This window comes from Nicotiana tabacum, chromosome 8, assembly GCF_000715075.1.
Source record: "Nicotiana tabacum cultivar K326 chromosome 8, ASM71507v2, whole genome shotgun sequence".
Classification (NCBI taxonomy): domain Eukaryota; kingdom Viridiplantae; phylum Streptophyta; class Magnoliopsida; order Solanales; family Solanaceae; genus Nicotiana; species Nicotiana tabacum.
In genome coordinates this window covers 75,187,384-75,199,255 of record NC_134087.1, presented here as the reverse complement: position 1 = coordinate 75,199,255, position 11,872 = coordinate 75,187,384, and the positions used below count along the sequence as shown (strand labels likewise).

General features: G+C 39.0%; 1 protein-coding gene across 1 annotated transcript; it reads right to left on the bottom strand.

The window, feature by feature from the left end:
• Positions 1-4,308: 4,308 nt before the first annotated feature.
• On the bottom strand, positions 4,309-10,981 carry LOC107832142 (inositol transporter 1). Its single transcript, XM_016659948.2, has 6 exons — positions 9,845-10,981; positions 9,008-9,078; positions 8,113-8,448; positions 6,009-6,116; positions 5,752-5,937; positions 4,309-5,281 (listed from the first exon to the last, which is right to left on the bottom strand). Exons 1-6 carry the CDS (start codon positions 9,984-9,986, stop codon positions 4,628-4,630), a joined length of 1,497 nt encoding a protein of 498 aa, XP_016515434.1. The 5' UTR covers positions 9,987-10,981; the 3' UTR covers positions 4,309-4,627.
• Positions 10,982-11,872: the final 891 nt, after the last annotated feature.

The following is an 11,872-nucleotide window of genomic DNA, read 5'->3' as shown; positions in this document are numbered from 1 at the left end:
TCCACTTCCTATCTGATACTCCATAAACTCTCCACTAGAGGCTTGGGAAAACCTAAACCGAATCACAGAGCAAACGGACAAAAATTAAAATGAATCAAAGACCAGTATGAAGTAACTACATAAACGTGTGAGATCATAGCCAGATACAAACAAACATACCAAGAGAAGCAAGCATTCCAAAAGTTTAGTTTCAAACAAACACCAAGGACTTAACAATGGGGATTTGATTTTTGCCTTTGCAGTTCCACTTCAAGTTTTATCTAACAACATACAGGCTGCATCTTTGCTTTATACATGTGTAAAAGCAACAACTACACAAATGTTATTTTAGAGATGAACTCTTTACTAGTTGTCAATATTTTGGAAGGAAGTTGCACCTTCCTTGGGAACTATAATATGAAATTTTGACAAGACTGCCAGTATAAGGTTAGACACTGCTTTAGGGAAGGACATGAACTTGCAGATGCTTTACCATTCAAATTGATGTACTATTATGATGTTCTCAGCCTAAGAATGAACTGGTGAAAGTAAAACAAATCAACATGGACAGCCTGCCAACTGTTCAGGTTCATCATGTTTTATGTTTATCAATATGAAGAGTAAGAAAGCGATATGTTGGACATTCTAGTGAAAATTCTTGGACATTTTGTAGTTTGTAACATTAGTTTTTGTCAAGTGCATTGTACAAGAAAGTAGAAAATTGCATACCCCTTTGATCTTACACAGTATATTTGGAGCACATAACTAGAATTCTTTTGGAAAGCTGCAACTGCAAAAGGTGAACCTGCTAGATATTAACATATAACTGTTTGACCAAAAGATGTACCTTTTTTATTAAAACAACTAATGATAATGATTAGGTTAATCTTAGTCAAGCATAATAAACCCCAGATCTGAAGATGAATCGGAAAATAGTGACTGAACTAAAGTAAGAGCGAACAATCTTTATTGATATTTTCGTTTCTTCTTTCATGAGACATAGAATTTTACATCCTTTTTGGAAGGAGAATAGAAGGAGAGAATAGACAGAGAGAAAATCGGAAGCGTCGACTTTAGGGGACCGGGTCGCTGCCCTTGAGGCCGAGAAGGCGCAATTGTTAGCCCAAGTCGAATCTGCCTTCGTCGCTGTTCCCCGTCATATACATGAGCTCTAGGTATATGCCGAAGCCCAGCGGGATATATATAAGAGTATGTGGGAAGCGGACAATGTTTCTGAGGCTGTATACGAGGGAGCACGGGCAAAGGCACGAGAGGCTCGTGTTAACTGTGGATATGATCCTACGACGCCGGGGTCCGACGATGATGCTTATGCTGAAGAGAGACTTCCTGGAGACGGTGATGAGGAGGACGGCGGTGACGGCGCCGAGTGAAAGAATTTTTTATCTTTGTTTGTGTTGTTCTTTTCTTCTCTCTTTTTTTGGTTTGTTGTCTTTGTGTTGTTCTTTTCTCCTTTGGACTTGTCCGGCTTTTATCCGTGTGTAATTTGTGACTATTTGCGCAACTATTTTAAATAAAAAGAACTTTTCATCGGCGTATGTCTTTCGCACTTTCCTTCCTTTTCCTTTGCATAAATTTGGCGTGAAATTTTGGGTTCCCATATGGTCGATTCCTGATTTTCAGGGAATTTGATCTCAGCCAGGCTGAGTAGGACTTCATCGTGTGAGTCCGAATGGAGTCGTTGATCTGCCTATTTGGGTGAGGTCGACAAGTGACTTATTGCTTCGAGCAGATTCACTCTTGATTCAAAATGGGATTATATAACATGTTCGCTATTTCGGACGAAGCCAGTCATGACTTGGGTCGTTTGGGTGAGACCAAACTACCGTTGGTTCGGGCGATATCGTTTCCCTTTCAGCGATATCCATTGGCCTTAAGGGTGTTGTTTCGAACATTTTCCGAAAAGTTAACCCATCGTTTTCGATCGAGGTCGAACTCTTCTTTTTGGCGAAGGCCCTTGGCCTTAAGGGTGTTATTTTCAAACTTTCATCGAAATATTAACCCGTCGTTGTTCGATCGTGGTCGAACTCTTCTTTTTGGCAAAGGCCCTTGGCCTTAAGGGTGTTATTTCAAACTTTCGTCAAAATATTAACTCGTCGTGGTTCGATCGAGGTCGAACTCTTCTTCTTGGTGAAGGCCAATGGCCTTAAGTGTGTTATTTCGAACTTTCGTCGAAATGTTAACCCGTCGTTGTTCGATCGAAGGTCGAACTCTTCTCTTTGGCAATGGCCTTTGGCCTTAAGGGTGTTATTTCGATCTTTCATCGAAATGTTAACCCGTCATTGTTCGATCGAGGTCGAACTCTTCTTTTTGGCTATGGCCCTTGGCCTTAAGGGTGTTATTTCGATCTTTCGTCGAAATGTTAACCCGTCGTTGCTCGATCAAGGCCGAACTCTTCTTTTTGGCGATGGCCCTTGGCCTTAAGGGTGTTATTTCGATCTTTCGTCGAAATGTTAACCCGTCGTTGTTCGATCGAGTTCGAACTCTTCTCTTTGGCGATAGCCTTTGGCCTTAAGGGTGTTATTTCGATCTTTCGTAGAAATGTTAACCCGTAGTTTTTTTATCGAGGTCGAACTCTTCTTTTTGGCGATGGCCCTTGGCCTTAAGGGTGTTATTTCGATCTTTCGTCGAAATGTTAACCCGTCGTTGTTCGATCGAGGTCGAACTCTTCTTTTTGGCGATGGCTCTTGGCCTTTAGGGTGTTATTTCGATCTTTCATCGAAATGTTAACCCGTCGTTGTTCGATCGAGGTCGAACTCTTCTTTTTGGCGATGGCCCTTGGCCTTAAGGGTGTTATTTCGATCTTCCGTCGAAATGTTAACCCGTCGTTAGTCCCAGCTTTTTTTTTTTTAGAGTTTCGGGTATCCTCTGGAGGAGTCCCAGTTTCGCTCGACCTCTACATTTTTTGGATGAGTCCCAGTTCGCTTGATTTTATTTGCATTAGAGGGTGTAATTCGGGGGTACGGAATGTTGCTATTTTGCTCACGTTTGTGTCATGCATACGTTGAAGTTTTCCAGTCTAGTCATTTCGCTTTCCGGTATGGAGATGTCATTAACAGGTATGACGATGAATTGTACTTTTGAACTCGGTGACGTCTCCCTCATCGACTCGGTCCAAATCTCCCCGGGAAAACCCTGTTGGGACAACTCTCGGGTGAGGGAGAAAGAGTATGACTTAAGGGACGTCATTTTCTAGAAGTTGGAGTGTCAGATGGGTGATATTTCAGTTATTTTGTAGTGCTTTCCCATTCCCTAGTTGGAATTTTCCTTTGCTTGCTCGCCCGCATGGTGTTTGTGTTCCTGCTTGAACAAACAACAGAGGGTGAGCCAAAGCAATATTTTCCTTAACCCAATCCGACGGGTCGGTGAATGAGGGGGAATCTATAGCGTTGCTCGCTTTGCCTGGCGTTTAAATGGTTGATGGGGTGGTGGTTTCTAAATTAGGTGGCCGTATTCAGCTCTCTTTTCCCCTCTTTTGTGCTCTAGCTCCATGTGGTTTGGGCTTGCCTTAGCTTGTCCATGGATCGCCCGGTGTGTGGGGGAGGATGTTGGTTGTAACTTCTGCTTGTATGTAATATCATGAACTAGATTAGCATGTGAGGTCTACTTACTGCTCTTTTTGGTGGGTGATTATGTTTCCGGTTTTTGATCTGGAAGAGGCTAGGAAATTTGGCTAAGAAATGCCCACAGACGGCGCCAAATTATTTAACCAAAAAATGTCAAAATCTTTTTGATTAAAACAACTAATGGTAATGAGGAAGTTAATCTTAGTCAAGCATAATAAACCCCATATCTGAAGATGAATCAAAAAATAGTGACTGAACTAAAATAAGAGCAAACAATCTTTATTGATATTTTTGTTTCTTCTTTCATGAGACAGAGAATTTTACATCCTTTCTGGAAGGAGGATAGAAGGAGAGAATAGAGAAAGAGAAAATCGGAAAAGCCCCTCCTCCCCCCCCCCCCCCCTTTCGTTGGGAATTGATCACCTATATAGTTCTGAGACCCTGGCTACGTTCTTCGGTCGGTGTGCCTTCACGCTGTGGCCTTTTTGTCGTTACTTGAATATTATTTTTGACATACTGTTCACTATTGGTACTTAGACCGAAGTAGGTCGTGATGGTCCTCGCTATCCTGCCCCTTAGGCGAGGTTCCAACTAGGTCGGCTACTGTGATCAGATTTTGACCTATACAATTACATGCAAGGTAAGGCTTATAGCCAAACACCACAGGTAAGGTAATTCCTGCCTGATGTTGAGTGGCTCTAATTAAAAAGAGAGAGACCAGCTTAAAAAGCGCAGACCAAAGACGTTCAGAAATCGGATGCTCTACTTGAAGATCTTTACTATACAAAAAGGGAAACAATTTACTGGAATTCTCTGGTCTCGTAACCAACAGAACTCTTCACATATTTCCTGAAGTAACTGACACTTACAAAAGATAAAAAGCTCAATAGTACTGGAGGATATTCCTCCCTGTCATAGGGATTGGAGCTTATAACCAAAGCTTTAATAACGCAGTTGCAAGCCCCTTGTCCACATTACATTGACATTACCAAAGTATATATTTTATATAATTTACAAACTGCTACACTGCACCAACTGATCATGAAGCCGCTGAAAGACACTAATCAGCTTCTTGCCTCAAGAAGTGCATCTTTGCCAGATCCACTGCCCCAAGCTTTCTCCTTCCATATCCTCTCCATTTCCTCAAATGACAAACCCTTGGTCTCTGGCACGAACACCACGACAAACACAAATGCCATCACTGCTATACCAGCTAGTATCAAGAAAGTAGCACCCGTGCCCACAGCCTCGACCAAGGAAAGGAAACTCTGTGCCACTATAAGATTGGATATCCAGTTGACAGTAGCAGACATACCACCACACATTCCTCTATAGGACTCTGGGTATATTTCAGAGTTCACTGTCCATGGCACAGGACCCATACCAGGTGCAAAGAAAGCAATATAGAGGGCCAAACCTATTACAGCAATCCAGCCATATCCCCCGACATTGATAGAATTAGAAGTAGAAGACTCCAGGATGAATGCTACAGCAAGGAAAATTAAGGACACAATCACACCGGATAAGCTTGTCAAAGCCAATTTTTTGCGTCCAAAGTGATCAATGAGGTAAATTCCCACTATAGTACCCATGGCATTCGTTAAAGCGACAATGAGAGACAGGAGCAACGCCAATTGATTAGATTTAAAGCCAGCCATCTGCACAATTGTTGGACTGTAGTACATCACGGTGTTGATGCCTGCGAACTGCTGAAATGTCTGCATATTCAAAGAAGTGATTATTATAAACTAGCAACGAACGCTCATTTCCGATGATCAATGACCTCTCATGCTATTGTGAAAGAGGAAATTGCAAAAAATGTTTGACCTCTCATGCTATTGTAAAAGAGGAAACTGCAAAAAATGTTTGTGGTTGGCGCTTTTAAGGGAACAAAGAAAATAGTGTACAAAATGCTTCAACTTTGCCAGTTTAAATTCAATTTACTTCCGTCAAAGGCTCCTGCAAGAGCCATCATCATGTTCACATGCTCTTTTGAATTCAATTTAATAGATAAATCTTTACGTGCAGCACGCTTAATCTGGCTGAAGTTCAAGGGAGATCCCCAAGCGGGAAAAATTCACAGTCAAATGTACTCTTTTACCGAAATTAAGAAGATAGAGCTGAGGAAGCAACTTCAACTAAAAGAACGGTACACATCATTGTAACATCACAGAAGTCTAAAGGATACCTGCAGCCCAGCTCCTGCGAAGAATGCAAGTCTGATCTCTTTCTTCCTAAATACATCCAGGTAACTGACAGCTTGCTTTCTAAGGCGTTCTTCCTCTAATGCAGTAGCAAGCTGATCAATCTCCTCCTCCAACCGATAAGGATCATAAATCTTAGCTAGAACAGCGACAGCTTCAGCTTTATCCTTCTGTATAGGTTTTTTAAAGTCAACATTGTTATTAATTAGCAAGAACTACCCACAAAATTAAGAATTTGCACCTTCATGTAAAGCCATCGTGGAGACTCAGGTAAAAACAGCATGAGGGCGAATTGAATAGCAGCAGGCACTCCCGCCACTCCAAGCATCCATCTCCAAGTCCCTGGAATCTGTTCAAACATTCAAGCAGCAAGGGAAATCAATATGAATGCTTTAACAATTTCATTAGAATAAACACAATAGCAATCATGTACTATCAGAATGGTTATTCCAGTATCCTCCACAAAGTTGTGATAATGTAAGACAATGATTATCAATGTAAAAGAACAAACTGGGTAAAGATACGGGAAGAAATACTCGCATCACTCTTGAAATGAACAAATTCAGGAGAAAGGTGTACCATCACTTTGAATATACATTAAACAGTCAAAACTATCCTCGTTTTTTTAGAACACAAATAAGTCTGTATTCCTGGGTAGAATTAGTAGCCTACCGGGGACGACAAGGTGGACTTCTAAGACCCTAGATTTGGCGAAAGAACAATGTAGCCAAACAACCTAACTAACCAACCCGAGCTGTTGACCATACTAAAGCTTATACCGAGTCAGGAGAAGCTTATACCTAGGGCCATACTAACCTTCTTGGCTTCTCCGTATCGTTCCAATTTCATCAGATGTCCCTGAAGGAACCCTAACCTATACCTTGTATCTTATACCCTGCAGATTCTATTAGATGATAGTGGTATCTGGGTTACGTGCACATAGAATATCCCAACAAAACATCATACACCTATTAAATCAACTGGATTTAAGCTGGAGCAATGGCAACACAAATATCCAACTCACTTTTGCATGCCAAGCTGCTTCCTTCTTTTAACACATGGAATATTCCAATTCCACAAATGATAAACAAAGAATGCAAAGCAGATTGATGTTCTATTTCTAACTGAAACTTCACAAAGACTACTAAAACCCACAGGGTATTTTCCAAATTAACTTTTATCTATTAGTAGTCGGCAGCGCACAAATCATTCATAAACGCCACTTTAGAAAAAAGTAACAGCTAGATGACAATATCCACACAAATCACAACATAGGTGAGAAAAAAACAATTCCTCCACTGATGTTACTCATTGCAGATATTGTAATGCAAGCCCCATATTCTATCTCGATCTGCCACTCTGAACTGCACAACGAGAAACCTTTCATGCCAAAAATAATAAACACAAGTGAAGACAACTTTTTTTGTGCTCTATTTAGGAAAAGATTCAAAGAACCTCAACAAATAGCTTATGTAATGATTCCATTTGATCTCACCATAGCTTCTGACAGGAAAAAATTCTGTGAATGAAGATTAGGAAGCAAAAGTTTGAATTTCTCGGTAATGTTCTTCGAGTTAGAACATGATCTGCAAATCTCAAAAAGTAAGTTGTTCTTTCCCTCACCCTATCTGCTTTTATGCTGTAATACTTCACAGATGAATGTATAAACATCACAAAAGATACAAGACATTTACTCCCACACTAATAAAAGTCAGTTTACAAATTCAAGCAGACTACCAAATAACAGTAACAAACTAAATAATAGTAACATTTAACCCACAAGCTCAACTAGGGGTGGCAAATGGGCGGGTCGGGTCAGAATATGGTTCGGGTCGAAAACGGGTAATGAAAAAATAGATAAATTATCTGACCCGACCCATATTTAATACGGATAAAAAATGGGTTAACCGACGAATAATATGAATATCCGTATTATCCATGACTTCTTGAATATAATCATTTTTTGGAGAATTCTTACTCTCTCAAACTTGAGGAACCTCCAATTTGAGACTTTACAAATGTAAAAATTAAACGCATTGGTTATCCATTTCCTAAGTGGATAATATGGTTCTTATCCATATTTGACTGTTTTTCCAAAAAGTTCATTATTCAACCCATTTTTTAATGGATAATATAGGTGGATAACTATTTTCTTTTAACCATTTTGCCACCACTAAGCTCAACTAATTCCCTAAGCCCATATTTTTTTAACACTTTAAGCTTATGTCTTTGACAAGTATAGTTTCCTCCTGTCCACATGCAACATAGACTTTGCTCATTTTAAGTTTATGTAAGTCAAAGCAGTATAAACTTAGAAATGCATGAGAAAGAAAGAAATATCTAACCTCTGTGAAAGCAAGATTTACAAGGTAGGAAAGAAATTGTCCACCCGTAATCATTAATACATTTGTGCTCACAAGCCCCCCACGGATTTCTGATGGAGATGCTTCAGCAATGTACACAGGAGCAGTAACAGAAGCAACCCCAACACCAAGACCTACTAAAAGTCGTCCAAGTATAAGAATGTATGGATCCAGAGCTGCTGCCATTACCAAAGATCCTAGGATGAAAACAACATCAGCAGATAAAGTAGCTCTCTTGCGTCCATAAGAGTCATTAATCCAGCCCCCAGCGGCAGCTCCAATCATAGCCCCAACCAACGCCATACTGACAATAGTTTCCTGCAAAATCATGAACTGCATTTTCAGGGGGGAAAAACAAATCGACAAGCAATAGGACCACTTAAGTGTTATATGCTCGCGGCAGAGATGGGGAGGAGATGGCCAATTGAAAATTCTTTTTATTGTAAGATTAGCAAAGGCAACAATGGTAGTACATTTGAAAAGTTTGCTTCTAAAGCAAAGTAAAACATATTTAATAGCAGATAAATTACATACCACAATTGCATTATCACATTGAATATAATAAATTACATACCACAATTGCATTATCACATTGAATATAGTTTTGCACCGCAGTCATTGAAGCAAAAAAGTGTCACATTTGCTCAACCGTATTAGATTGCGTTGCACATTAACTTTCAGGAATTCTTCTGATGAGGTTAGAACATTTCCTTAATGTAACTGACAAGAGGACCCAAATTAACATACTTCTCTCAGGAACTAAGAAAACAATCTATTTATAGTACTTGAACTCCAACCTCACCCCCACTCCCCGTCCCATCCATTTTTTTAAATAACTCCAATAACAATAGGATAATGTTGTACCAGTCTCATGTACCTGTAGGAAACTGCTTTGATTGACTTCGGGAAATTCATCCTTGATGTACAAAAGTGCACCAGATATTACTCCTGCAGCCAAGTCAAAGATACGTGAGAATACATATTACACTGAGAAAACAAATGTAGTCAATTTTATTGCTTTAAAACAAAATATAATTCAGTTTCGTGTCAAAAATTCATGCTACTTATCTTATCACTCATGTCATAACATCACACCTCATCATATCCCATGAAATATGTTTTTATTTATTTGTTTTTTTCTTCTGGTTGAGACCACATCAAGGAAGCCATTGTTGCCAACTGGTCAGCATACACTCACTTTTTATAATCTTTCATTTAGTAACTTGTTTGAATTATGTCTATTACAATTTACTATACCAATGTGACAAGCAACTAATCCAGTCAATAAAATAATTGTCTAGTCCACCAACTTCGAGTTTATAAATAAACAAAAATAATTAGGAATTGAGCCTCACGTGAAAATTAATAGTAGACAATCTACAGATAAAAAACAACTCTCGAATTATGTTTATTATTGAAGAAAAAAACAGTAGTTATCAAAATAGAGCCCCAAATTAAAGCCAAAATATTTTCAGCTGTTTACAAGCTTTTATACAACTACTTGCAAATCTGCATGTAGAAACCAAATCAAGGTTCATCGGTAGATTAAGCAAAACCAGTCATCAACCGAATAATATGTTTCAAAATGGTCAAAACTACCCTCCTCTTAAAAAAATACAGTAAAATTTTAATGGAAGAAGAACTTAAAATTTTATTATAGAGTAATAGTACTTAATTTTACTTATTACTAATATGCAGTTATTTATTTGGTTACCTGTGTCGTAGCCGAAAAGGAGACCTCCAATACCGGCAACAAAAGTCAAACCCAAGACATAAGGATTGCTGAAGTAAGACACTACTTTCCTATTACTAACATCCAAGTACCCTGAACTTCCTGGTAATGAAACGATCGTCATCTCTTCTACTCCAAATGATTATTTCAATCAAAAATCTCAGAGTTTACACAACAACAAGAGTTTTTTATTAAAAAAATTGAAGAAAATTTGACGGAGTAATTAAGGAAATAAATCCTAGGAAATGGGAAGCGCCAGATTTTTGGGGCAGCTTGAATCTAGGAAAGAATGGTCGCAAAAAAAATCTCAGCTGACCAAAAAGGAGCTTGATTAATTAAATTCACGAGCGTTGAAGCTCAGAATTCGGAAATGAAAATCCCAAAAATGGAAAAAGCAATTGTTTTCAGCTGCTTAAATCTAGGAAATGAGTGAAGAAAAGAATGAGATTTTCCCCAGAAAACTGAACGGATTTTCCGGAGAAAATAATACTACTAACGAAGATTTGAAAAGACTTAAAAAGAGACGCGGGGGTCAAGGACGGAGAAAAGAATGAAGGGGTGAGAAATGAGTGATGAAATTGAAAAGCTACTCGATTTGAAGGGGGTTTAAAAAGGACTGAAGGGCTAAAGGACCCTTATACTTGTCCAAAGCCGATCCCCAAATTTAACGATTTACCATTTTAATAAACGCTTATGACACAATGTTATCCGTGTCGTGTAATATAATTTCCTACTGGACGCCACGTCAAGAAATTAAATCACATAGGCTCCAGTCATTTATTATGGCCACATGGAAAATAAACGGATCTCAAAACGTTGAGATGGAGAAGGGGTTGATACAAAATTCAATTAAAATTTTAGGAAGTGTGACACTCCTCTGCATCGGCTGCTTCAAAGGTTTGGCCAGCCACGAGTTCCGGCACCTCATCATCTGCAGCAACACCAAATTCTCCAAATTATCGGGGCCAACTAGTGAATATTGAGAAAGAATATCCTGCAACTTCTTGGTCGGAGGGGAAATTATGCTTGGGTATTAAATCAAAATAAGGAGAAAGAGAAAGGTGGGCATGGGGAAGAACAGATCCACCCGTTTGCTTTTTTTTTTTTTTTTTTTTACTTATTTTACTGATTTTTTCTTCTTATTTTAATTATTTTTGGTTCAAAATGCTCAAACTCACGCTCATTATCCGCATGAATTATATCTACTTTGTCCAGCTCAACCATTGTTTTGCCACATGTGCTTGATCAACAGTCAGAGGGGTTTAAATAATAAGTTTTGATCAAGTTAAAGTGTCTAGATGAAAACAAGTAAAGTTTGGGGACCGACATGACAAAGTGGGACAAGTATAGGTGCCATTTAGGCCATTCTGCCAAAAGAGTTTAGCTTAGAAGACTCTGGATAAGGCTGCTCTACGGTGACTCACCGATCTGTTACCAACTTTATTTTTTTCTGGGATTGGGCTAGGGGTGTTCAAAACTGAACCGAAACCGAAAACCGAATCGAAATCGAAGCTTAATGGCTTATTGGTATCAGGTTAACGGATTGAAATTTTTTCATTAATGACTTATCGGTTTGGGGACGGATTATTCAATTTTCTTAACGGATAATCCGTTAACCCGTTTATATGCATCTAAAAGAAGAAGAACTAAGTTAAGACACAGTGGTATATAACGAAAATTCAACATATGAAGTGCATGGAAAGACTTCTGCTTAAGTGCTATAACAGCAGAATATATTCTTAAAAGTCATATATAAAAGTGCTTCGTATGTAGATTGAATTAGGCCGATAAATCGCCCAATAACCGCCCGATAAGAGCTAAACTGATACCAATCCGCTCGATATCTTATCGGGTGGCTAGCGGATTAATACATTTAAAAGCCGATAACCGATAAGTCAAACCGTTAAGAGTAAATAACCGTCCAATCCGCCCGATAAGCAGTCCTAGATTGGGGTGGGCATGGTGGGTGGGACCCTATTTACTTCCTCCTTTCCAATTTATTCGATATAA

Coding starts and splice junctions, on each gene's coding strand:
- LOC107832142 (XM_016659948.2), bottom strand. CDS start 9,986: ATGACGATCGTTTCATTACCAGGAAGTTCAGGGTACTTGGATGTTAGT. Junction 9,079..9,844: donor CCTTTTCGGCTACGACACAG/GTAACCAAATAA, acceptor ACTTGGCTGCAG/GAGTAATATCTGGTGCACTT. Junction 5,938..6,008: donor CACGATGGCTTTACATGAAG/GTGCAAATTCTT, acceptor AAACCTATACAG/AAGGATAAAGCTGAAGCTGT.